The 26,365-nt window shown below is 46.2% G+C and overlaps 1 protein-coding gene across 7 annotated transcripts in view; it reads left to right on the top strand.

Annotated features, from left to right (window-relative positions):
* Nucleotides 1-25,890, top strand: part of WDR62 (WD repeat domain 62) — a 43,249-nt gene extending 17,359 nt beyond the window's left edge. For 3 of the 7 annotated variants that reach the window (XM_039850179.1, XM_039850184.1, XM_039850185.1), the window contains 23 exons: nucleotides 5,283-5,420; nucleotides 6,908-7,086; nucleotides 8,527-8,618; nucleotides 10,236-10,361; nucleotides 13,427-13,494; nucleotides 13,574-13,695; nucleotides 14,526-14,601; nucleotides 15,377-15,488; nucleotides 15,584-15,647; nucleotides 16,394-16,519; nucleotides 17,567-17,700; nucleotides 19,359-19,411; nucleotides 20,463-20,681; nucleotides 21,693-21,823; nucleotides 22,136-22,239; nucleotides 22,590-22,700; nucleotides 22,986-23,177; nucleotides 23,418-23,529; nucleotides 23,643-23,784; nucleotides 23,865-23,925; nucleotides 24,109-24,780; nucleotides 25,306-25,463; nucleotides 25,556-25,890. In XM_039850179.1, coding sequence (XP_039706113.1) covers nucleotides 5,283-5,420; nucleotides 6,908-7,086; nucleotides 8,527-8,618; nucleotides 10,236-10,361; nucleotides 13,427-13,494; nucleotides 13,574-13,695; nucleotides 14,526-14,601; nucleotides 15,377-15,488; nucleotides 15,584-15,647; nucleotides 16,394-16,519; nucleotides 17,567-17,700; nucleotides 19,359-19,411; nucleotides 20,463-20,681; nucleotides 21,693-21,823; nucleotides 22,136-22,239; nucleotides 22,590-22,700; nucleotides 22,986-23,177; nucleotides 23,418-23,529; nucleotides 23,643-23,784; nucleotides 23,865-23,925; nucleotides 24,109-24,780; nucleotides 25,306-25,463; nucleotides 25,556-25,819 — 3,456 coding nt within the window. In that variant the 3' untranslated portion in view covers nucleotides 25,820-25,890. The remainder of the gene's footprint in view (nucleotides 1-5,282; nucleotides 5,421-6,907; nucleotides 7,087-8,526; nucleotides 8,619-10,235; nucleotides 10,362-13,426; nucleotides 13,495-13,573; nucleotides 13,696-14,525; nucleotides 14,602-15,376; nucleotides 15,489-15,583; nucleotides 15,648-16,393; nucleotides 16,520-17,566; nucleotides 17,701-19,358; nucleotides 19,412-20,462; nucleotides 20,682-21,692; nucleotides 21,824-22,135; nucleotides 22,240-22,589; nucleotides 22,701-22,985; nucleotides 23,178-23,417; nucleotides 23,530-23,642; nucleotides 23,785-23,864; nucleotides 23,926-24,108; nucleotides 24,781-25,305; nucleotides 25,464-25,555) is intronic. The other 4 variants (XM_039850180.1, XM_039850181.1, XM_039850182.1 and 1 more) reach the window with 4 other exon arrangements.
* Nucleotides 25,891-26,365: the final 475 nt, after the last annotated feature.

The following is a 26,365-nucleotide window of genomic DNA, read 5'->3' as shown; positions in this document are numbered from 1 at the left end:
GTTGACCATAGATGTATGGGTTTAATTTTGGACTCTCAATTCTATTCTATTCTGCTTACGTATGGCTGTCATTATGCTAGAACTACATTGTTTTGATTACTGTAGCTTTGTAGTAAGTTTTGAAATTGAGAAGTTTGTCTCCTACAACTTTGTTCTTTTTTAGTAATATTGGTTTGGCTGTATGGGGTCCCTTACAATTTCATATGAATTTTAGGATCAGCTTTTCTATTTCTGCAAAAATTAAAAGGCTGTTTATCTCCATTGTAATCTTTATTATTTCCTTTCTTCTGCTAGCTTTCAGTTTAGTTTGCTTGTCTTTAGTTTCTTAAGGTAAGAAGTTAAATTATTGATTCGAAATCTTTTAATGTAGGCATTTATAGTTGTAAATTTCCCTCTGAACATTGCCTTTGCTGTATTCCATAGATTTTGGTATATTGTGTTTTCATTTTCTTTTGTCTCAAATATTTTTTAATTTCTCTTTTGATTTCTTGTTTGACTCATTGGTTGTATAAAGAGTGTGTTTAATATCCACATATTTGTTAATTCTCCAAATTTCCTTTTATTATTCATTTGTAGTTTCATTCCATTGTGGTTGGAGAAGATTATATGATTACAGTCTTTTAAAATGTATCGAGACTTTTTTTGTGCCCAAATATGTGGTCTCTTTTGAAGGATGTTCTCTGTTTACTTGAGAAGAATGTATGATTTGCTGTGATTAGGTAGAGTATTGTCTATATAATCTGTTAGGTCTAGTAAGTTTATAGTGTTTTTCAAGTCCTCTATTTCTTTATTAATATTCTCTCAAGATCTACCTTGTATCGAAAATGTAATATTGAAGTCTCACACTATTACTATAGACCTGTATATTTCCTCCTTCAAGTCTGTCAATTTTTGCTTCATGTATTTTGAGCTTCTGTTGTTAGGTGTGTGTATGTTTGTATTTGTTATATCTTCTTGATTATTGACCATTTTATCAAAATATAATGCTCTTCTTTGTCACTTGCAACAATTTTTGACTTAAAGTCTATTTTGTCTGACATTACTATAGAGATACAAAGCTCCCTTTTAGTTAGTTACTGTTTGTATGGAATATATTTTTCCATACCTTCCACTTTCAACTTATATTTGTCTTTGGATATAAAGTGAATCTCTATGGACAACATATAGTTGGATCTTTTTTTTTTAAATGTGTTTTGCCAATTATTATTCCCTTTTGATTGGAGAGTTAATCATTTATATTTAAATTAATTATTCATAAAGTAGGACTTACTCTTGCCATTTTGCTATTTGCTTTCTATATATCTTATATCTTTTATGTTCCTTAATTCTTCTGTCACTACCTTCTTTTGTGTTTAGTTGATTTTTTTGTAGTGTTTCATTTTTATTTCATTCTCATTTCCTCTTCTGTATATTTTAAGTTTATTTTGCTACCGGAGGATTAAAAGCAACATCTTAAATTTATAACAAACTACTTTGAAGTAATACCAACTTAGCTTCAATAGTACACAAATACTCTGCTCTTATACAGCTTTGTCCCCACCTTTACATTATTACTACAATTATATCTTTATGCATTGTATACCTATTAACATTAATTTGTAATTATTTTAATATGCCTTCGTCTTTTAAATCATATAGAAAAAGAAAGCAGAGTTATAAAACAAAAATTCAATAATACTGGCTTTTATATTTACCTATATAGTTACCTTTCCCAGTGTTCATTATCTCTTAATACGGCTTTGAGTTACTATCTCATATCCTTTCACTTAACCCTGAAGGACACCCTTTAGCATTTTTTAAAGTCAGGTTTTTATTAGCAACAAAATCCCTTTTGTTATCTGTGAAGTCTTAATTTCTCCTTCCTTTTTTGAAGGATAATTTTGCTGGATATAGAATTCTTGGTTGACAATTTTTTCTTTATAGAACTTTAAATGTGTCGTCCCACTGCCTTTTAGTTTCCATGATTTCTGATGAGAAATCAACTGTTAATTTTATGGGTATCCTTAGTACAGGACAAGTCGCTTGTCTCATTGCTTTCAAGAATTTCTCTTTGGCTTTGGCTTTCAATCATTTATGGTGCGTCTTGACATGAATCTCTTTTAGCTTGTTTATCCTACTTGGAGTTTTTTGAGCTTCTTAAATATATCTTTTATCAAATTTGAAAAATCTTCAGCCATTATTTCTTAACATATTTTCTGCTCTTTTCCATTTTTCCTTTATGAGATTCCATATATGTTTGTATTCTCTATGGTGGTCCCTACGCTCTATTCATTTTTATTTATACTTTTATCTTTCTGATCCTTAGACTAGGTAATTTCAGCTGACCTATCTTCAGGTTCACTGATTCTTTATTTTACCTGTCAAAGTTGCTGTTGAAGCCCAGTGAATTTTTTATTTTAGTTATTATATTTTTTAGCTCTAGATTTCTATTTGGTTCCTTTTTATAATGTCGTTTCTTTTTTGATGTTCCCTGTTTGGTGATACATCATCATTCTCCTGGTTTCTTTTAATTCTTTGTCCAGAATTTCCTTGATCTCTTTCAATATATTTAAGACAGTTGATTTAAAGTCTGTGTATAATAAGTCCAGTCCGAACTTCTTCAAAAAAAGTTTCTGTTACTTTTTTTCTGACAAATGGACTATACTTTCTTTCTTGCATTCTTGTCTTATAATTTTTTTGTTGAAAACTGGGCATTTTGACTATTATAATGTGGTAACTCTGGAAATCAAATTCTTCCCATCCCCAGGGTTTGTTGTTATGGGTTTTAATTATTTGTTCAGTGACTTCTCTGAACTATTTTTGTAAATATTGTATTCTTTTTCACGTGTGGTCACTGAACGATATATCCTATTATCTTAGTGGTCAGCTAGTGATTTGACAGCAATTTCCTTAAATATCAAAATTTAGCAGCTTCTTGCTTTATTAAGTACTCCCCTGGTTGTTGTAAGTTAAATTCCAGAGTTCTGAAAAAGGTGATTATGACAGTTTTTGCCAGCTTAAGTTTGCTTTAATAGAAGGATGGCTTTTTGGAGTTCCCTGCTCTGCCATTTTTAGTGAGGTCAGTTGACCCTCATTTATTCTTCATTCTACAAGTAACTATATATTTAATTCTATGGCAGTGTCTCTCTAGTTATTTTTGTTGTCTGAAGCTCATTCTTTACATTTCTCAGGAACAGTTTGTGGGGACATTTCTTGAGTTTTCACATGCTGATAACAGTTTGTCTGTGCCCTTTATACTTGAAAGTAGCTTTTGCTGGATAGAAAATGCCTGGCTCACATTTTCTTTCTTTACTACTTTGAATATGTTACTCCATTTTCTTACAATTATTGAAATACCTAATGTCTTTCTTTCCCTTTTAACATTTGCTGTTTTTGCCTTGAAGCCCAAAGGATTTTTCTTTTTTTCTTTTAAGCCTAGAAATTTTACTCTAGAGTATGTCTTAGTGTTGGTTTTTATAGGTAGACATATTTTTGAATTATGGATTTTAGTATTTTTTTCTGTTTCCTTGATTTAGTTTTCTTCAGGGATTTCTATTATCTGAATGTTGAATCTTCCTTGCCTAGCTTCAGTATTGTCACTTTTTCTCAAGTCCTTTTAGCTCTTTCATAATTCCTTTTTCATTTTTAATAATTTTCTTTTTTCACATGTTTCTTAATGCCTTATTTTTTGTGTTTATTAACTTTTGGGTTCCTTTTAATTTGTCCTTTATTTCTGAAATGATTTCTTCATTTATTTCTAACTCTGAATTTTGTCATCTTATCTCTGATTTTTTCTCATTGTGATTTTTCATATTGAGTAATTTTTTTAATGTCTTTTAGCTTATTTTGAAACCGTAAGTTATAGTTTTGATCTGTTTTATGGAAATGTGATTCTGATGTGCCATTTCCTTTTTCTTTTATTTTAAAGAGTAACTTTGTTTTGGACGTAGTCTTGGTACTTCTTTTGTTGTTCACTTTCATGTGATAATAGTTTTTCTGAATTTTTTGATATTGGGGTGGTTCGGGACAGGTTTTCTAATTTGCCAAGAAAGAACTCCATCTTCTGATTTTCATATGGTTTAAAAAATACAGCAGCTTGCTTTCTGATATTTCCTTATGTCCCTATTTATGTGTTATTTCCCTGCTTTTATCTGAACCTCCTTTTTACTTTGTCTCTCTTGTCCCTATTCTGATCAATTTTGTTTCCACTTCGAACAGTTTTCCCATAGTGTCGGTCTTTGTCCTGGAAGAGAGCCCTGGAAGGTCAGTTTTCAGAGTTCACAAGGCTTCTACTGCTCCAGTCCCTCCAGAACTTACTGGCAAGCTCTTGCACTCTACCACTATTGCAGTGGATAAAACCCTCCCAGTTTCAGCTGCTGTTCAGTTGGCCCATTGTGCTTTCCTGTAATTACCTAGCTGCTTTGGGGTTATTCTGTCCTTGGATCTGTCAGGGGCCTCATTGATTTTCTTGTATACATGTTGATAACATGTAGGTCTTATAACTAAAAGTAGTTTGTCCCTACCTGCTTGTATTTTGGAAGTTATGAGAAAAGCTTGTCACCTAGTTTTGTAGTAAATGTTACCCATGGGGTTTGGTTCTTCCATCTGGCTGCTCTTTGTTATATGGAGACTTGGATTTAAAAATTTGCACTGCTTTGGCCATCATCTTCTCAGCACCCAGTCTTTTATACTTGAAATCTCTTTATATGTTGTCTCTTTGTCTCTCTGACCTGCATTCTTAGTAATGTCTAATTCTGTCTTTCAAGTCACTTCATTTCTTTTCAACTGAGTCTAATCTTTGGTTTTTAATATGTTTTATTTTTCATTTCTATGAACAGTTCTATTTTGTTCTTGTTCAGCTATGCTTCGTCGTTCTTCATAGTTAGTTTCCAGTTGGCTACTCATACTTTTAATCTTGTCAAAGTTTTTCTATTTCTTTAAACATATAAGCATAGTTATTTTATATTTTGTCTGATAATTCCAATATTTGATGGTAGACTCTGTTATTTCTGCTGCTTCTTGCTCATGGTACCTTGTTTCCTTTTGTGCTTAGTGAGCTGCCCGCTTTCCTTGGAAATTTATTTGTGGAGATATTTTATGGCCTGGGCTGAAAATGGGGCATGGACTATATATATGGTAGCATTTTTGTCCTTTTTCTCTTGTTTATTTTTAACATAGAAGGCATTAAACTATGCCTGTTTATCTGCAACTTACTTTTTCCCACCAAAATGCAACAGTATATTATAGTGCTGTTGTTAAAGTAGTAATGAATTGCTCTTTGCCTTGTTCTCTGAGAACTGTAGGTATATCCTGAGTTTGAAGATCAGAGAGCTTGTCTGCCATCAGGATCTTTTCTGACTTGTTCTTCAGACAACACAATCCGCTTCTGGAACATGGATAGCAGCCCTGACTCTCCCTGGCAGAAAAACATCTTCAGTAATGTGAGTGGCTTCGTTGTGAACCATCTTTGAGGTGGAACAAAGACCTGCTTTAAGCTAGGATATTGGGGCAGGAGTGAATCTTATAGAACCTTGCTGTTAGGCATCACTAGGGTTACGAAGGCGGGTCACTCTGTCTCCTGCTCTCTTGTTTCTCTCTCTCTTTCTTCTTCGCTTTCTTTCTTTCTGCCAGTTAGCAACTATTGTCCGGATGTGTTGACCCAGCTACTCCAGGCAACCTGACATATTCAACAGAAGAGAAATTGCTCCCCAAGCCTGAGTTAGAGCTTCCTGAGAGCACCTGATGGACCAAATCAGGCAGCGCCTTCCCCTGTCTAGCTAGCTGCAATAAAGTGAGGCCATGGGTGGGGTGTTGGCAGGACCCTAGAGACAGCCATAATGGGAGGCGTGGGAGAAAACACTTTGCTGAAGAAATGGTTTGTATTGTTAGATCAGTAAGAGAGCTTCTCTGAGGAGCTGAGACCTGAATGCATTATTTATTCTGCAGATACTTATTAAAATCTGTGCTTAGGTGCTATGCTATATGCTGGGAACACATCAGTGACTAAGACAGACCCTTCTCCTGCACTCGTGGCACCCACAGTCTAGTAGGGAAAGGCAGACAATGAACCATAACTGCACATTATGATATAATCACAAGTGTGGTAAGCACCATGAAAGAAAATTACAAAGTGCTAGTAGGATATGTATAAAAGTCATCTGATCTTATCTGTAGCATCAGGAGCAGCTTCCTGGTGGAAGAGACAACTAAGCTGAGATATGGAGGATTGGGAGGAGTAAAGAGGGAAGGAGAGAGTGTCCCATGCCAGAGGAATAGCCTGTGCAAAGACCCTGAAGTGGGATTGAGCTTGGTGAGTTGAAAAATCTGAAAAGTCAGTGTGGCTGGAACAGAAAAGGCCCTTAATGCAGGATATGTATGTATGTGCTCCTTTACTATTCCCTTCACCCCACAAACCAAAACTACCATCTTCTCTTGTGCACTTGTGATATATATGTTACATTTGGCTGCATACAATCAAAAAACCCAAAATAAGAGGTAAAAGTTTGGTTTTCTGACTCATAAAAATAGTCTGGAGGTAAACAGTCTGGGCTGTTATGGCAGCTGCAGGAAGCCCTCAGAGATCCAACAGCCTTCTAGCTCTCCACCCTGCCATTTTGAAGGAGTGGCCCTTGTTTTAATCATCCAAAATGGCTTCTGGAGCTTCAGTCATCACATCAAAATTCCAGGCAGGAAAGGAAGCAGAAGGGTTCTTGCTTGCTATACATTTCATTGACCAGAATTTATTCACAGAGCCTCATCTAGCTGCAAGGGAGACTGGGAAACGTAGTCATTATTCTGAATAGTGAACCTCCCAGGTCAAAATCGGAGTTCTGTTACTAACGAAGAATGGGAGACTAGCTATTGGACAAAACTGCAGAAGTGTTTCAGAGCTTCTCACAGCATTGACCTTAGCCTCTCCTTCCTGCAGACCCTACTGAAGGTAGTGTATGTAGAGAATGATATCCAGCACCTGCAGGACATGTCACACCTCCCAGACCGGGGGAGTGAGAATGGGACACCTATGGATGTGAAAGCTGGGGTACGAGTCATGCAGGTCAGTCCTGATGGCCAGCACTTGGCTTCAGGCGACCGAAGTGGAAATCTGAGGTAAGTGGGCTCTGGTGGTTGTCTGGCGTACACCTCCCAGCTTGGGCTTGGGTACTCAGGATGGTAGGGAAGAGCTCTACCACTAGATACCCATTGGGAATAAGGGCTATGAGTAGCAATCCTGTAACTAGCCACCCCTGGAAACTTAAGTGAGGAAATATCTTCCAGAAAGGCTGAGGTGATGATAGCTACTGGGACCTCAGCAGTTGGGACATGTGAACTTTGCCCACAGAGTAAACAGGCAAATTTCTATGACACTTTACCAGCCATTTGGTACCACTGCTGAACCATCAGAGAAGATGCCAGCTGGAGCTTGTGGGGGTCCTGGAGACACTGGGAGAGGGGCTATGAAGATGGGCCATTTGAGGGCTCGGTTCACACTGCAGAGGTTTTTCAAGATGTTCCTGGCTCAATAGATGCTGACAAAATATGAGCCCCTGTCACAGGGACCAAGTTTAAACTGATAAATGATACCTGTAACCACCTGGGCGCTGGGGCCATTGAGGGATGAAAGGGACCGGGAGGAACTGAATAGCATGTCCCCCATAAAATGGCAGCTACCATACAGCACCAGGAGTACAGGCTTCAAGATGTATGTGTGTTCCCAGTGTCCAAGCAGAACAGAAAGTTCAGGGGTTCTTTTCTTTGAAATTCTATGATTTTTAAATGCTGGCAACTTTTTAAATATCAATCATTGTATGAGGCAAGCCAAATATGTCAGTGGGCTGCTCACATCGACAGCATTCTGCCATGAATGGTGGAAACAGTAACAAGAGCTATGTGGGCATAGCACTTTTCCCCCCGCAGCTGGCTGCTGGCCTGATACCATGTATACCAACCAATTTAGTCCTCTCGCTGATCCTCCAATGTAAGTGCTATTATCAGCTCCATTTTCAGATGGGGTGAGTGAGGCAAGAGAAGCGAAGTGGCTAGGCTAAGATCACACAGGTAGACAGTAGAGGAACTGGAACAATTGTCTCTTATTTCAACCCTGAATGACCTGTCAATTGTTTGATTTCATTTGGAGAGAACGAGGAAAATCTAGACTTGAGACTCTTTTAAGAGTGAGAGATTGGAACCAAATGTTCTCACCCATAGGTCCTATCCTTGAATATGACCTCTGACTCCTGGCCCCTGCCCCACCGTCAGGGATCACTTCTGATACAGCTCTGCCCTTATCCTTGTTCTTCAGAGAATTGTCCTAGATCTGACCCATGGAACCACAAGGGGCTGTGTGCTCACTGAGGTCCTCCCAGGCTTGGCACTGCTTCCTTTAAGATGGCAGGTGTCCAGATAAGAGCGGTTGGGCATCTCTAGACTATTTGGCCAAGGCAGGGGGTTCCCCATATCGCCCACCTGGCAATGGCAGAGTGCCTGGAGTAGGAGCAAGGGTAGGAGGGCCCTCCGAGCAGGGCACAGCAGGCAGTGTATGTCTCCCAGGATCCATGAGCTGCACTTCATGGATGAGGTGGTCAAGATGGAGGCCCACGATGCTGAGGTGCTATGCCTGGAGTACTCCAAGCCTGAGACAGGTGAGCATGCCCCTGGGTGGCAGCAGGAAGGCAGTGACCTCCTGGCATAGCCACAGAAAGGGGAAATTGGTGTCTGTAAATATCAGCTGAAAGTCCTGTGTTTAGTAGGGGCCCCTGTATTTGGCCTTGGGGCCAGGGTGAATAGGACTCTAGAAAGCAAGACATCGTCAAGCAGGACTCAGCTAGCTTACCCTGATGCCCATGGCCCTGAGCAGTACTTGGGTCACAGAGATGAATGTCGAATGAGCAAATATATGAATGAGTTCACCCTCTGCTGGAGGCGATAGACAGTTAAACATCTTATTTTGAAAAGTTTAATACCTACGGAAAAATTGCAAGAATGTTATAATGAATACCTGTGTGCTGTTCACCCAGACTCCTATTTTTTTCTTTTAAATCCTGTCTGACTCTTTGACTGTATAGTGACTATCTGCTTCCCCCTCTCCATTTCTCTCTCTGTGTTTGAGTGGGTACATATACACACATATAATAAAATAATAGCGTATACATTATTTCTTCTTTTGCTGAACTATTTGAGAATAATTTACAGGCATGATGCCCATTCACCCTTAAATGCTTCTGTGAGCATTTCCCAGGAACGAGGACATCCATTTATGTGCCCACAATGCTTATCAAATGCGGGAATTTCACTTTGATGCTATATTGTCATCTGTCTTATGTTCCTTATTCCCATTTTGCCAGTTATCCCAATACTGTCTTTTATAGCACCTTTGTTTTTCCAATCCAGAGTCACGCTTTAGTGGTCTTGGCTCTTTTGCCATTTTTATTCTGGAACATTTCTATAGACTTAATTTGTCTTTATGACTTCAGCTTTCTGCAGAGCATAGACCAGTCATTTTATTTGATCTTCCTTCTGTTTGGGTTTGTCTGTTTGTTTTCCTCATAATTTGATTCTGATGATACACTCAGCAGGAACATAACATAGGCAGAGTTATGTCCTCCTATGGTAATAATCTTTCCCATGCTTTTTTTTCTTCTTCCTGCCCCTGAACCCTGTGTCCCACCAAATTTTCTTTAAATCTCTTTTTACTCAGTACACCTTTCTTGAGCTCCCCTCCACCTCAGGTCATATGTTAGGCCTCAGACATACCAGGTGACCAGAGTAGGCCCTGTCTGAGGGGGCCAGCAGGGAAGGCCTAGTGGCAGAAAGAAGTGTGGCAGCAGGTAGGTAGTCAGTAGGGCCTGGACAAGACCTATGAAGCCAGAGCTTAGAGAGTGAGGGGATACTGTTTCCAGGAGGCTGAGAAGTTGGCAGGGCTTCACATGGCATGCCAAGGAGTTGGACTTGGTAGGAAGGAGTGTTGGGCTCTACTACAATGTCTGCTGTGGGCATTAGTGGAGGAGTGTCCATATGTTGGTGAAGATTCATCCTCCTTGAACTGGTAGCATGGGATACAAAATGCCAGGATTTGGGGGCCCTGGAGAAAGACTACACAAAACTGAAGGCATGGCCTCCTAGGTTTGGGGCAAGTTAGCAGCAGTTATAGAACCAAAATCCCCTTCTTCAAGGCCTAGAAAGCCCGGTCATGCTTCTCTCTGGGAGGCCAAGGCATTAAGCAGCCTCCTGGGAACCCAGGCCACCCTCTCCACTCACAGGGCTGACCTTGCTGGCCTCAGCCAGTCGAGACCGACTGATCCATGTGCTGAACGTGGAGAAGAACTACAACCTGGAGCAGACCTTGGATGACCACTCCTCCTCCATCACGGCCATCAAGTTTGCGGGTGAGCCCCTTCCTGCTCCCAGCACCTCATTAGATGCGCTCCTTTGGCTGCAAGTAACAGCAAAGACTCCCTTTACCTTAAACAAAATAAAGGGAAAAGCAAGCTCTGGATTTAGGCACAGCTGGATCCCAAGGTTGAATTTTTTCATTAAATTATTAGTTCTCTTTCCCTCTGTTAGCTGTGCCTTTCTCTGGAGGGTAGGATCTCAGTTGTCACTGGGCCACTGGAAAGAGGTTTCCCCTCTTCTTATCCATTTTGGCAGAAATTAGAAGCTGACTTTTGTTTTGCTGGCTTGAGGCACCTGCCCTTTCCAGAACAGTTATCAGTTCCAGGGCTTTGGGGTGTTTCCTTGAACCAGGTCTGACTTATGTGCCAAGACCTCACCTACCTTTACTCCTAATCCAGGAAGACTGGCATTAGGTGAGTGCTGGTTCCCTAAAAGAAATCAGGATATCAATCTTGTGAGAGAGCAGGATGGGCACTGGCGACCTTGGCAGAAAGAGAAGTGACGATTGCTGGAGGCTGATTCTGTGCTGGGGATCATCCTTGCACCATCTCAGCAGCTTGCCCCTTCCTCGCCCCATTTTACAGCCACAGTCACAGCTGGTAGGCATAGGCCTAGGATCTTGCCTAAGGCTGCCCTTTTCAAAGCCCTCACTCAACCAAGAAATCAAAGGGATTCCTCAAAGACTGAAAAGATTCAGTATGGAGATCCCTGGCCCTAAGAGATTAGATTCCAAGGGGTGAAGAGGCAGGCCCTGTGGGGTATAACTGATCAGAGCCAGGAATGTATTCAAAACTATATTGAAGAATAATATGTTCATGGGGAGAATACATTCATGCCCTCTATCAAAGTTCTTGACTATGAAGTGTTTTTTACATATAATCTTGTGACAGAACATATTAATGTCCTGGGATCCTCCCTACTTCATGCCCTGCTTCTCTTTAGCTAAGGTGATAGGGAGCCAGGCGAAAACAAGTTAACGGTGGTTGATGTGTCTTGACGAAGTCCTAACAAGAGTTCATCAGCTAAAACGTCTCAGATGTTAAAAACCTGTTCATTCTATGGACTAGAATAAATCACTAAATCTAGCAGTTTGGCCAGCAATGACCTCACCTTTAATGAATGGTCTAGATCCAAGAGAGGTGATGACTGGCCCAGGGAGTCTGTCCGTAAGGCCACCTTCTGAGGGGTGTGGGCCTTCATTAGAGCCTCAGCCGGTGTGAGGAGACACAGCTCCTAGACCCAGCTCCTGAGTGCCCTGCTCTGCCGGGCTGGTCCCCCTGGAGGTTATGCTCAAAACACTGATAGTGAGTATAAACTGGGCACCAGCCAGTTTGAACCCATTTGAAGCTACCCTGCTAAAGAAGAATTCAGTCTTTTAACTCTTTACTGTGAAACATATGTCCAAACAAGTGACTACAATACGGTTTACAGACATGCACCACATAATGACGGTTCAGTCAATGACAGGCCATATATACGAAGGAGGTCCCATAAGATTATAATGGAGGTGAAAAATTCCTATCACCTAGTAACATCATACCCTATATAATGTCATAGTGCAACATATGTCATAGTACTCACATGTTTGTGGTGACCCTGCTGTAAACAAACCTACTGCGCTGCCAGTCAGATAAAAGTATAGCACATACAATTAATGTACAGTACATAATACTTGATAATACTAATAAATGACTGTTACTGGTTTATATATTTGCACTATACTTTTAATTTATTTTAGAGTACACTTTGTACTTATTTAAAAAAATTGCTGTGAGACAGTATGCTGCGTTAGGCCGGCAGTGGCCTCATGCATCATTTTCTCTAGTGCTTGATTTAATCTCCTGTTGTTTTGTGCAGTAACTTGCTGTACAGGCTTGTAGCTTGGGAACAATAGGCCAAGCCACAGAGCCTAGGTGTGTAGTAGGCTGTACCATCTAGGTTTATTTAAGTAAACTCTGCGAGGTTCTCACAACGACAAAATTGCCTAATAACGCATTTCTCAGAACGAATTCCTGTCATTAAGTGGCACATATAATACAATGTAATCCACATCGGGGTTCATAGTCGACAGATGTGAACACACACACCCATTGTTTATAGCCAGCAACTGTTCTGATTATTCATGGTCCTAACATTGTTGTTTGGATCCACCACCCAAGGTTAGGAAGCAGAGTATTACTGGTAACTTGCAGACCTGCTCTGGGTCCCTCCCGCATATAGGGCTCACTCCCTTCTGTGAGCCAGTGACTCTTGCTTGAGTAACATCTTAACTTGTATGTCAGGCCTGAGCTCTCTCAAATGTCTGTTACGAAGGAGCAGCATCTGTTGCACCAAGGCTCCAAGTGTTTACTCTGTCTTTTAATCCTCATCACAGCTCTGTGATGTATTTGTGCTGTTGTTATTCTGTAAAGAAAGGAGGGTAAAAGCAAAGACATTTATAGTGCTTACCATGTGGCAGCCACTGTTCCAGGAGCTTCACACAGCTTCTTGGCTGTTATAGACCCATTGCACAGACAGGAAGCTGAGGTTTGGAGAGGAAGCCGAGTTCAGAGCACATTGTTTAAGCAAAGAATGCCTGGCTTCAGTCCTGGCCCTGTCCTGACTCTCTGCGTGCCCTGGGACATGGACTACGTGACTCTGAGCCCCTGGGTCACACTTGTGCAATGGAATGGCTAGTGAGCATTCAGGGTAGTACAGTGTAGCACAGGGTCCGGCCTGAGGTATGTGTGAATGTTCTGGTTGTTTTTGATAGCACGAGCCTCCTAGTGGTCTGCCTGTTTTAGATATGGTATCTTTTCTTTGTCCTGTCATTTGTTTCCCTATCTGCCCTTGCTCTGCAAAGGCCTCCCTATAACTGCTCCATCTGCACCCCCTCACACACACAGCTCACACCTTACAGAGTCCTACCTGTATCCAGCACCCATCTCACCTCTGGAAAGCCCTCCTTGACCCCCAGCAGAGTTCCCTTGCAGTGGAGTTCCCTGGCTCAGATCCCTGGTCCCACTCAGGCCCAGTGGTGGCCCATCCTTGCCTGACACACCGCCTCCTCCTCTTCCAGGCAACAGAGACATCCAGATGATCAGCTGTGGGGCCGACAAGAGCATCTATTTCCGCAGTGCCCAGCGGGTAGAGTGGAATGGTCTCCTTTGGGGTTGGGGTGGGGGCTTGTCAGGGTTGTCCTCTGAAGCCCTGCCTGCCCTGCCAGGCCTCAGATGGGCTCCACTTTGTTCGTACCCACCATGTGGCAGAGAAGACCACCTTGTATGACATGGACATTGACATCACCCAGAAGTACGTGGCTGTGGCCTGTCAGGACCGCAATGTGAGGTGAGGAGCTGTCCTGGGCCCTTAGTCGGCCTGGCCTGGACTGCTTTCTGAGTGGCATCTGTATGGACCTAATTGAGTCTGTTTTCTTGTGAGCTGTCTGCTTTCCTTCCCCCCTGCTCATATGGTCCCTGAGAAGCTGAGTGGGGTGGAGAAACAGTGAGTATTTCTTAGGAGCTGGGCTTACCCAGGCCTAGCCTCCAGATCAGCAGAGGGTTCCAAGCTCTCCAGAAACCTATGTGGCGTGACTGAGAGGTGCTGAAGTGGCTCATAAACTTATTCATTCATCTACATTCTCCAAGCACCTGTCTGGGATGGACAGTGCAGGAGTCACAGCAGTGAGCAGAGCAGTGCTGTGCCCTGCCTCACAGTCCAGTGGAGGAGAGACTGACACTTCACCAAATAGTGATGGCGTGGAGTGGTCAGAGCTGGGATGAGGGGAGCCCTGGGAATTTGGGGTCCTGGAGAGACACCCAGCCCCACCTGGGAATCACGCAGGGCTTGATGGAAGGAACATCTAAACTGAGACGGGGAAGAACATGGAGTGAGCCAGAGGAGGGAAGGAATGTGCAGAAAGCAGAGCATGTGCTAAGATGTTCTTCTCCTTCATCTGCTCACTCAAATTGGGTGCCAGGCACTCAGCTTGCTCTGTGGTGAGGGAGATGGACATTAACTCAATGGGCACGCCAATGCATAATGTCTATGACCTCAGCCTGAGATGGGGTTTTAGTCCAGGCATCGGACACAGGATAAGAGGTGACAGGGTTTCCAGGAGAGAGAAGGGAGTGGGTGGGCAGGTCCATGTTGGCCCTGTTCTTCCCCCATGCCCCCAGAGTCTACAACACCGTGAATGGGAAGCAGAAGAAATGCTACAAGGGCTCCCAGGGTGACGAAGGGTCCCTGCTGAAGGTGAGGAGCTGGGGCCCCCAGGGTGAAAACTGTACATATACCCCACATGTGTATAGGCACAAGGCTCCCATGTGTCTGCTGTCCCGATGGGCCACCTGAGACCTGTGTCCTTCTTGGCACCTGATCAGAGGATCACATGCTGGCCTGCACCCACTCTGGACTGGCTGACTAAGGATGCCAGGGAGCTGGGGGTGAACCAGAATGCTTCACCTTTATTTACTTAGCCCTTTCCCAAGTTGGGCCATTTTAAGTGGTTTTTGTTTTGAGGCATCAGAGTATGGTGGGAAGAATCAGAGAGGCCAGGACTCCCTCGCCAGGCTTGTCCCCTGCCTATGTTGTCTCAGGGCCTCTGGATTAGTTAGGAGTCCAGGCTCCAGGTTCAGACTACCTCACAGCTCTGCCTCTGGCTGACCATGACCTTGGATAAGCATCATCTCCTCTCAAACTGGTCTTATCTGTAAAATGCAAATAGAAAGAGCCTCTGTCATAGGGTTGTTCTGTGGAGGAAATAGTTATATACGTATAGTGCTTATTAGCACAGGGCCCAGCTGCCATCATTACTTTGTTGTGGTTGTTAATTTCTTTACCTGTGAAATGGGATCAGGAGTTCCTACCCTACCAGGGCATGTTGTGAGGGCTGTCTGGGACGAGTCCACGTGCCAGGCATCAGCACAAGGGTGATCTTCAGTCAGTTGAGGCTGTGACATTTGTCCCAGGCCTCATGATAAGGAAGAAGCAGGCAGTCCAAGTATCACTTGCGCCTTCTTCTTGGCAGGTCCACGTGGACCCCTCGGGCACCTTCCTGGCCACAAGCTGCTCTGACAAAAGCATCTCGGTGATTGACTTTTACTCTGGCGAGTGCATCGCCAAGATGTTTGGCCATTCTGGTGGGTGTGCCTCCCTGCTTAGGACATCTCCCCACCTGCTCTCCCACAGCCTTCTGACTCAGAAGGTCAGCACAGCTTCTCTGTTCTGCTCCTAGAAATCGTCACTGGCATGAAGTTCACCTATGATTGTCGTCACTTGATCACAGTATCTGGAGACAGGTGGGAAAGGCCTGGAAGCTGCCTCTGGCTGGCCTCCCTCTGGGAGTGGGTGGGAACTATACTGTAGGGAGAGCAGGAGCTCAGCCACCAGGAATGCCAGGCTCACAGCCTGCCTGTGCAGAGCTCTTCTGAGTGTTTGGCCTTATCCGTCCTTGGACAGCATGCACCTTGGTGTCACACCCAGCCCTGGGTTCAAATCCCAGACCTGCCACTTATTTATTTGTGACCTTGAGCAGATCGTTTTTCTCTCTCACCTTTACTTTGCTCCTTTGTAAGAGAGATGATGTCATCTACCTTGAAAATTGTATGGTGAGAATCAAGTGAGATGACTATACATATTTCCTTATACATGTGTGTATGTATGTATATATGTATATATATGTGTGTGTACATATAATCTTAAACATGTGGTTAGTGCCTAAGAATATATAGATATATAGATATAGAAATATAAAATAAAATCCTTACCATGTGGTTGGTGCTCAAGGAAGTCCTTTTTGTCATTCCCTTTAATTTTTGAGTCTTGAGACCCTCAGAACAGGCCTTGGTTACCTGGGGTTTCCCAGAGCCCCACCCGGGGTGTAGACCTGACATAGTGGAGCCCCTGCACTAAGCTGATGGGGTGTGTTTTCTGGGAAGGTCCAGGGAATGGTGTCTTGGCTGTGGTGACCCAGGTGGCTTCATAGTTAGACGACTTCCATAGTCACTGTTCCTCCCCCTTCCACATCTCTCTTTGGCCTCTGCAGCTGTGTGTTCATCTGGCACCTGGGCCCGGAAATCACCAACTGCATGAAGCAGCACTTGCTGGAAATCAACCATCGGGAGCAGCAGCAGCAGAATACCAAAGATGGGAAGTGGAGCAGCCACCCCAGGTCCTGGCAGCCACCTGTCCATCCCCCATCTCTCCTTCCCCAGAGGAATATTTTCCTACCCTAGGCCCCAAGAGAAGTGATGCTGGGGATGTAGCCATGGCCAGGACAGCCCTGAACCCTGCCTTTTGTGCACTCCCAGCCTAGGGGGGCGATGGGCTTTTAATACAAAGTTATGATAATACTCATGAGAAAGATTTTGAAGTGGAAAAGCAAAGTGTTTGGAGAGTCTGTAAGCACTGTGATGGAGGAAGCCCTAGGCGGCTGTGGGGGCCAGAGAAGGCCCCTGATCAAACCAATGGTTGTGGTAGAGGTGGTCAGGGAAGAGTCCAGTGTGGTTGAGTAAGAAGTAAGAGACTTTTTACTCTTTCAAGTCTATATGACACAAGATCACCTTTATTTGGAGTACATTCATGTTCTAGTTTTTGGTTTGGGGGTCTCAATTTGGGAGATTTGGGGGTTTTTCTTCTCTCCTGACCCTGGGAGCTATCTTTGTCTCTGTCTTGAGGCTTTACCATTGCTTCCCAGTGGGGACCAGGCCTTGACATGGGCCACGTGTTTTGCAGTGGTATTGGAACTATTGCAGATCTAGACACCAAGGGAGAGAGCAGTTCCCTTTGTCTCCTGGTTTTGAGGCTTACCCTCCACCCTGGGGCTGAAGCAGGGTCCCGGCTCTAATGCCCACCTCGTATCAAGCGTGTTTTAGACTCCTATACTCCAAAGGAGATAAACTCTCATTGCCACCCCCCACTTCCCAGAACAGAACCCAGCAGCTCGGTACTCAAGACCCACTATCTGCTTTGCTTTCTGTCCCATTGCTGTGGCCCTTGGAGAGTTTGTCTTATTTTTTGAGCCCAGCCATTCTTATATTTCACTTATTGTGGTAATATATTTCTAGCAGAATGAGTGTGGCAGGTGAGACCTCCCAGCACCATGTCGACCAAAAGCCAGTAATATGTTCCTATGGAACCTAGCACAGAGCCCTAAGCAGGTCCCCCCAGCACCCCATTTACCTATTTCTCTCTTCGCCGTATTCATTCCTGGCTTCAGACAGGAGACATATGCATCCATGCCCAGTGAGATTTGTTCCCTAAGCCCTGGAGAGCAGACAGAAGATGAGTTGGAGGAAGAGTGTGAACCTGAAGAGTCGCTGAAGACACCATCCAAAGAGAGCTTAGATCCAGGTTGGGAAAGGGGCCCTCTCTTTTGACCTCTGTCAGCATAGCAATCATTGCTGGGTTTCCCCCACTACTTTTGTTTTCTGTGCCTGGCACACGTTGAAGTTCAGTAATCACGTCTGTCAGGACTCTCTCAGTGTAATAGCAACCAGACTCTGTTGCCTTAAACTGGAAAGAGGATTTATGTGTTCACGTACCTGAAAATTTGAGAGGATCGGCTTCAGGCATATTGTCTGGATCCAAGTAGTCAGGTGATGTTTGAAAAAAAAAAAAATGTATTTTTCTCTATCTCTTGACTTTAATTTTCATCATATTAGTTTGCTGTCAGGCAGGCTCCTTTTCCTGGGAGGGGTGTAAAGAGAGTATCCCAGGGGAAAAAACAGTGTGTTATCCAGAAGACAGAATAGATTCTGTTGTTTAGGCAAAAGGGAGAGTAATAGCTTACTGGCTTTATTAAAGGCCAGGCCCTCTATAAATTTCTGCTTCTCTACAAATCACCTTGCATAGGCCCTTGTGGATGCAAGATGGCTGCCCAAGTTCCAGGCATCAGAGGCATGGTTGAATAGGACATTCCATCCTAGAATCTCTTTGAGAAAGTAATTTTTTTCCCAGAAGCTCCCAGCAGGATTCTCTCAGGTCCCACTGGCCATGATTGCTCCAGTGTGAGAGAGGCTAGAACAGTGACTAGCGCTTGTTGCTTTTAGTGCTTTTCCCCACAGGCAAGGGCCAACTGGATAGCTGGTTGGCAGGCAACACTCCTGATCCAGTGTCCTCTCCAGAGTAGCCACTTTTATCAATTTGGTGCGAATCCTTATAGGCAGCAGTCCCCAACGTTTTTGGTACCAGGGACCGGTGCTCCTATGACAATCTAATGCCTGCTGATCTGAAGTGGAGCTGAGGCTGTGATGCTAGCGCTGGGGAGCGGCTGCAAATACAAATGAAGCTTCACTCACTTACCTGCCGCTCACCTCCTGCTGCAGACTGGTACCAGTCCATGGCCCAGGGATTAGTTTCCCCAGCTTATAAGCCTTTTCATAGGTATATCCATAGGAAACACATCATATTTATGTCCATAATTGTATTATACTGCAAGTATCTCAAAAGCATCTTATCCCCCTGTATGTTGATGAGTACAAAGCAGAGATCTCCCTCTTTTAACCAGCAGCATAGTTGGATGTTTTAAGATATTCCCTCTGGGTGGGCATTTAGGTTTCTTCTAACTTTACACTGTTGGGAAGCTGGCTCTGCTGACTGCTCCTGGGCCTCCTCCTCAGACACATGTGAGAGTGTTTCTCTGGGACAGAGGCCGAGGACTGGCACTGCTGAGCCCTGGAGTTAGTATACTTTTTGTTTTCAAAGAGAACCTCAAGGACTCTCCAGATCCAGTTACTGCCCCACCTCGCAGACAGGGTTAAGCTCTTCCGTCCCCCATACGTTTGCCAACATTTGATTGTATGAAGCATTTTAATTTTGGTCAGATCTTATGGGTAAAACATTATATCCCATTGTGTAAATGTGCATTTCCCTGACAGTGAGGTTGGGCTTCTTTTGATATGTCCGTAGGTTCCTATATTGTCTGTTCAGAGAACTGCCTGTTTATACACATTGTCCTTTTGTCTGTTGCATTGTTTATTCCCTTTCATGGATTCTGTGTCTCTCTCCAGATCCTCGATGCCTGCTGACCAATGGCAAGCTGCCACTGTGGGCAAAGCGGCTGGTGAGTGTGCCTGGAAACCAGGGTACCTGGGGGCTGGCAAAGTAGGGGTGTCCTCCTCCATGCTCTTGTTTCTTCTAGGAGCCCTTTTCCCCTCCTCGTCTCTCCTTTCCCTAGAGAACCCCATCACCCTTCCAGTCTCAGCTCAGCTAGCCTTTCATTCATGCAACACATATTTATTGAGCATGTACCCTGTGCTAGGCATTATTCTGACCATTATACACAGCAGCAAGCAAGACAGACAGAATCTCTGCCTTCACGGACTCATATTCTTGTGTGGGAGATGGACAGTATCCACATGAAATAGGCGAAGTATAGTATTTTGGGAATTGATAAGTGTGATGGAGGACAAAAATTGAAAAGGAAAATAAGGAGTATTAGGGGAGGAAGTGACAATTTTAGGGTAAACAGGAAAGGCCTTACTGGGAAGATTATATTTGAGCGGAATTGAAGTAAGTGAGAAATGCAGATCCTGGGGAAGAATGTTGCAGGCATAGAGAACAGTCTGCAAGGGCAAAGGCCATGAGGCTGGATTATGCTTAGCATGTTTGGGCAAGTGTAGGCGGGGGTTCGAGGGCCTGGGTTAAGGGTAGATGAGGGGCAAAATGAGGGGAAAAGGGCTCAGAGGCAATGGGGGCAGATGGTGTGAGGCCTTGTGGGCTGTGGTGCGTTCCCTCGACACTCCTTGTCCTTCTCCACTTATTTTTCCCCCATTGCACTGAGTGAGACAGAGACAAGGAAATCCTCCCTACCATCCCCTTCCTTGCAGGCCAGGTCAGGGTACCTGGCCATGCTCCCTCAGGCCCCCAAGCTTCCCTTCATCAGTATATATTACAGTCGGAATTGTATTCAACAATAATCACTGTACACTTACTCTGTGTGGGCTCTGTTCCCGTTTATATGTATTATCTCATTTAATTCTCATTTAATTCATATCCTCATTTCAGATAGGGAAACGGAGGCCCAGAGAGGTTAAGTAACTTGCAGTTTCCCTGGCCCTCACTGGAATTGGTGATCACTTGACTGACTGTCCCAACCATCCCATCACCCTTAGCTAGGAGACGACGATGTGGCAGATGGCTCAGCCTTCTATGCCAAACACAGCTACCAGCCCCATGGCCGCTGGGCAGAGCGGGCCAACCAGGAGCCCCTCAAGACCATCCTGGATGCCCGCAGCCTGCATTGCTACTTTACCCCCATGAAGGCTGACAGCCTGGAGGACTCTGTTATAGATACAGTGGAGCCGCAAAGCCTGGCAGGCCTGCTGAGTGAGGTAAGGCTTGCCTGCCCCAACCTGTCCTGTGGCCCCTGTACCACGACTGCCCGCTCAGGACTTAGGACCTCACCACTCTCGTTTTGAAAGTAGGATTGACTGTCTCACTACAAGGGTGCAAGAGGATTACCTGAGATGGTAGAGAGTAGGAGGGTGAGCCCCGGGCCTGGTACACAATGAGACTTCCCAGGGCAGACCAGGAATCTGGGAGGTGGGTCACTTTGGGGGTTAAGAGCTTGGGCCCAAGAGCAGGCCTATGCCTGAGTGGGGGACATTTGAGCAAATGAAGTCTAGCCCTACTTCTTCCCAGCTTCCCTCTGGGCTTTAGTTTTCAGAAATATGGACATTTTTTAAAAAGATGATCAAGAAAAAAGATTTCCAAAACATAGTCATTAAAAAATAGCCCTCAGAGGACTTTTACAGGAATCCAGTGCTAACAACAGGGCCTGGGCCCCTTTTGAGGTGCTAAAGCAAATTTAGCTCTTATTCTATTATTTTCCAAATAAAATTTTTTAGCCTATTATGTTTTCTTTTTTATTATGGCATAATATACATGCAGTTATGTGCTCAAATCTTAGGTATATAGCTTAATGAATTGTTTCCTCTGTATATACTTATGTATATCCACCACCCAGATCAAAATATAGAGCATTTTCTACCTCCAGGAAGACCCCCATGTTCCTCCCAGTCAGTACTCTCACCCAAGGTAACCAGCATTCTGACCTCTCAGCATGGATTGGTTTGCCTGGTCTTAAACTTCATGTGAATGGTCTCTCAGAGGGTTGGACGCATACCTATTCCTTACCTGTAAAGGGGATGATGATGATGCAGTGGGGGCATGGGATTAGCTCACAGTGAACAAAATGCTTGGCCCAGGCCCTAGTGTACTGTGAGTGTACAACAGTGGAGGCTGTCATTATTCCCGACTTTTTTACTGTAACATTTAGCAGCTTGCAAGGGTCCTGGTTGTCACAGCTACCTCAAATGGCTTATTGCCTCTTCACTCTACAGTCAGAGAGTCCCCAGGAAGATGGCCACAGGGATCCCTCCTTCCTGCTGCCCCTACAGAGGGAGTCCTCTGAGGCCAGTGGGCTCATCCTCTTCTCCTTGGAGGCAGAGGTGACAGCCCCAGGGACAGACAGGTGGGTGTTCTTTGCACCAAGGGGAGCATTAGTGAGAGAGAGGAAGCCTCAGCTGATAGGCATACTCTGGAAGAACTGCTCTCCCAGTGGGGCGGAAGGGGTGCGGCCCAGATGGTGCAGGAGCCCAGCCTGTTTCCTGGGTTCTGGGTGGAGGTACAGGGTGTCCTGGGGGAAGGGAGCCTTTGGAGGAAGCAGAAGAAGCCAGGTAGTGCTCCCAGGAGGAGCAGGATGTGAATGCCTTGGGTTCCGGGTGGGGGCCAGTTGTTTACTAACGAGTATGTTCTTCCCTCGCCCTGCCCGTTGGCACCGCAGCAAGTACTTCGAGAAGGAGGGGGAGGGGGAGCCTGGAGACCAGCGAGGTGACTCCTACCTCAGAGTCTCCTCCATCGGCTCGAAGGATCAGAGCCCACCTGAGGGTGAGTGAGGGCCAGGCAGGGATTCTGGCCAGTCTATTCATCTGGCCAGGCCCCTTTCTGGGCACTGATGGTGACCTTGACCCAGTCTTCCTGAAACTCAGAGTGTCACAGAAGACAGACGTGGTCCCTGCTCTTACCCAAAGATTCTAGAGTCCAACTGCCCACTGGTGGAAGCCCAGCTCCCTCACTTTCTCCAGTTGTAATCTTGCTGGTCCATAAAAATAGGGAGCAGATATTATCATACCCATTCACCAGATGGGGAAACAAGCCCAGAGAAACTGAGCCTCTTTCCTGACTCACCCAGAAAGGGCCTGGCTTTGGGCTCCTGAGCCCCTGCTTTGTTGTTTCAGATTCAGAGGAGTCAGAGGTCGACCTGGAGTGCAGCTTCACCACTATCCATTCCTCCCCTCCACAGCTGGAACTAAATGCTCAGTTTGACATGACATTGACCCCCACACCAGGTAAACGGGCCAAACGAGGAAAAGGGCAGTGCATGAGCCTGGCTAGGGGCGGCCGTGATACATAACCACTGCCCTACATCAGCCCTACTCTTGGCACTGAGCCTCAATTTCCTCACCTGGAAGACAGAGCCCTTAGTCTTTCCTTCTTGGCCTGGTAGCAACAGGGTGTGTGCTAGGCGATCTAGCTTTCTCCATTGTTAAGTGTCTGGAGTCTTTGTCAGGGTATCTGCCATGACTCATGGTGTTGAAGGTTCTCTCCTGTCTGTCCTCTTTGCCTCTCCCCAGAACGCCCAGGAACCGCAGAGGAGTTGACCAGGCCTGAGGTGCCAGGCATATCTAATGGCTCCCTGCCCCAGACCCCTGAGCAAGAGAAGTTCCTCCGCCATCACTTTGAGACACTTACTGATGCCCACCCTGAGGGTAGGGCCCAGCCCCTCTCAGCCCTGCCTGGGTGTGCTATCCAGTGCTCGGCACAGCGTGGGTGTCTCTGGGTGTCTCTCGGGGTAGGGCTTTCCCCAGCAGGGCTGGCGGGGGTGGTGGGAGGGCATACATTGTATCTTAAAGACTGAGCTGCACAGTTTCCTCTCCCTGTTCCAGTTGCTCTGCGTTGTCTGTTGGTGGGGTTTTTGAGGATCTGCTTGCTGGTCTGTGCGTCTGCCTGGGCCCAGGCCAGTTGGCTGGAGGGAGTCTGAGGGCTCCTTTGACATCTTCTCCTAGAGCTCTTCCACAGATCCCTAAGAGATGTGAAGGCCTCTGAGGATGAGGACTTCTTTAATCCACGGCTGAGCATTTCAGCCCAGTTCCTCTCACGCCTCCAGAAGACATCCAGGTAGGAGCTGGTGAACTAGCAAATCTTCTGGCTTTCTTTATTCCCCAGGGCAAGGCTTTGTCCCCTCAGGCACCCCCAGGGGCAGATACAAGCACCTGGTTTCTTCCACACAGGCTCACCCACACCTTCCCTCCTCGCCTGCCCCTGCACCTTGTGAAGTCCCCAGAGGTCAGACTCACAGACCTCGGGGGGAGCCAGCCCAGAGTGGATCCCCTGAGAGCAGGTACTGGCTGCACCTCCCCAGGCAGGACCAATGTGAGTACTGGGCCCGCCTCCTGGGGACAGAGGGCTGGGAGCTGGGAGGCATTGTCCTCACCTCAGGGCTGTGCTTGCAGGTCCTCTCTGGGGGGAAGGCTCAGGAGTCCCTTGACACCCCGGAGGCCTGGTGCCCACTGAGTGAGTGTCCCCATCCCCAGATGAACAGCCCTGAGCTTCTCTGAAAATGGCCCTAAGTGCCCAGCTGAATCATGGGTGGGGATGGGCAGGGTCCACTGAGACCCTGCAAGCTACCCTTGGGTGGAGGCTCTGTCCATCGACTGCAGCTGGGGTGTGAGAGTGAGTCGGCTGCTTCCATTACAGCTCCCTGCCTCACAGGCCTGGTGTCCTATGTCCCCTCCTCTTCAGTTCTGCCCACAGACAGGAAGCCTTCGACACCCCCAGCTCTACCCACACCAGTTCTGTCTCCGAGTGTCCTCTCGCCCTCCACCTGCTCCTACATGGAGCCCACTGCAAGCTCCCGTGCCAAGGTGTCACGCAGCATCTCCCTTGAGAACAACGAAGATCCCGTCCTGGCCGAGCTAACCAGGCCCGTCCACAGGCCATCATCCATAGGGGACCTGGCGTCTCTGGGCCAGGAGCTCCAGGCCATCACCACTACGGCAGCACCTGACAGTGAGGGCCATGAGCCTGCCCTGCCCTCCCGGGGCAACCACGAGGCCCGGACCAGCCTCAGACTGACCCTGTCAAGTGTCTATGACAGGCTTTTGCTGCCCCCACCCCCACTGGAGCCATCCAGTACTTGTGTCTGGTCCCAGGAACCTGTGGCCACCCAGCCTAATGTTATGGTCACAACAGCTAACTTCCCGGCTCCCAGTCCCGTGGATGTGAGTTCTCTGAGGCTCCACAGCTCCACCTGTCTCCCAAGGCTCCTGGTCCCTGAGCCCCTCAACACCCATCCCAGCAGCCCCCCACTTCCAGAGGCCAGGCCTGGGGTTCCTGGCAACATCACTACCCTCCTGGAGCTCGCTCCAGGTGAGTACCACCCTCAGAAAAACGGATGTCCCCTAAACTCATCCTGTATAACAACTGGTTCAGCTCCAAAGGTGGGCACTTGACCTGGTCACAGGGGCTGTGCCATTCATTTACTGAAATATTTAGTGAGCACTTTGCATGTGTTGGGCTTTGTTCTAGGCCCTGGGGACATGGGTCATGATAGTAAATAAGACCAGAGAATTGACACCTTAATTGGAGATGTCCAAACTAAATCTATGAGGAAAATGTTAAGTATATCATGAAGTGATATGTACTAAGGAGAGAAAGAGTTTAGGGAATTAGAAGTGGGGGCAGTGGTTATAATTTGAAACAGATTAATGAGAAAATGCTTCCGAGAGAAGGTGGCATTTGAACAGATGCCTACAGGAGGGACGGAACAGGAATGTGAGAAGTGCTCTTGGGGACTGCAGGAGGTGTTCTAGGCAGAAGGACAACAGTTAGGATCAGCCCAGCCACCCTGCTCTCTAGAAAGCATCTTTCTCGTTCCCTCCCCTCTGCCCCCAGATGCACTCAGTCTGGTCCGGGACAACCCTGGACACTGGAGGGAGTCTAGGGTGCCGGCCAGGGTCCTGTCCTCAGCTTCCCTTGAGCTGAGCAGTGTGAGGACCATCGTGTACAGGCTGCAGACTGCCTTCCAAGAAGCCCTGGACCTTTACCACCTGGTGAGCCCAGACCCGGCGTCAGGGGGAAGGCTGAAGGGGTGCCCTGGGAATGCCTGGCCTGGGGTCCCTAACAAGGTTGGAACCTCTTGCAGATGGTCTCCAGGGACCAGATGAGCACCGAGCAGCGGCAGGCACAGACTGAGTTGGCCTCCACCTTCCTTTGGATCCACAGCCAGTTAGAAGCCAACGACTGGCTGGTTGGGACCAATGTGGCCCCAACCCAGGCCCTGCCCAGCCCAGGTCCCCCCTCCCCACCTACACTGTGCCCCCTGGCCAGCCCCGATTTGCGTGCCCTGCTGGAACACTACTCAGAGCTGCTGGTGCAGGCTGTGCGGAGGAAGGCACGAGGATACTGAGGGCCAGCAGCTCTGCTGTTTTCTGATAAAGTAGATATTTTAAGCAAATAAACTGACAACTTAGAAGAATGGTTCCTAGTGCTAATCCTGGCACATCCACAAAGCCCCGCTTCGGCCACGTGGAGGGAGGGTGGAGAAAAATGCTGTGGTGGGCCAACCCAGGGAACTCTCAGAAGTCCCGATGCCAGGGCCCGTTCTTGGTGTTCTCAGACTCTGTCACATTCCCAAGAAGTTTGGGAACTGCAATAATGATGACCCAGCACCTGGCTCCCGTGTCGCTTATCCCCAGCCCACTGAGCTGCTGAGGGATCATGTGTGGTCCTCACCCAGTGGGACCAAGCAGTACTCCAGGAAGGAGCCAGCCCTTCTTCCCTGCCTCCTACTGATGCCCAAGAACCCACTGGAGCTGCTGCTGTCACCATGTGCCAGATCCTGGCCACCAATACACACATTGCCACACCACTGGTTCCTTGGCCAGACTCATGCTAGATCATATGAGGTCTAGGCTTTTGTCCCCATCTGCAGCAGGGGAAATTGAGGAGGGGC

This window comes from Pteropus medius, unplaced genomic scaffold (assembly GCF_902729225.1).
Source record: "Pteropus medius unplaced genomic scaffold, Ma_sr-lr_union100, whole genome shotgun sequence".
NCBI classification, from domain to species: domain Eukaryota; kingdom Metazoa; phylum Chordata; class Mammalia; order Chiroptera; family Pteropodidae; genus Pteropus; species Pteropus medius.
The sequence above is the reverse complement of the archived record's forward strand: the minus strand, read 5'-3'. Positions and strand labels throughout refer to the sequence as shown.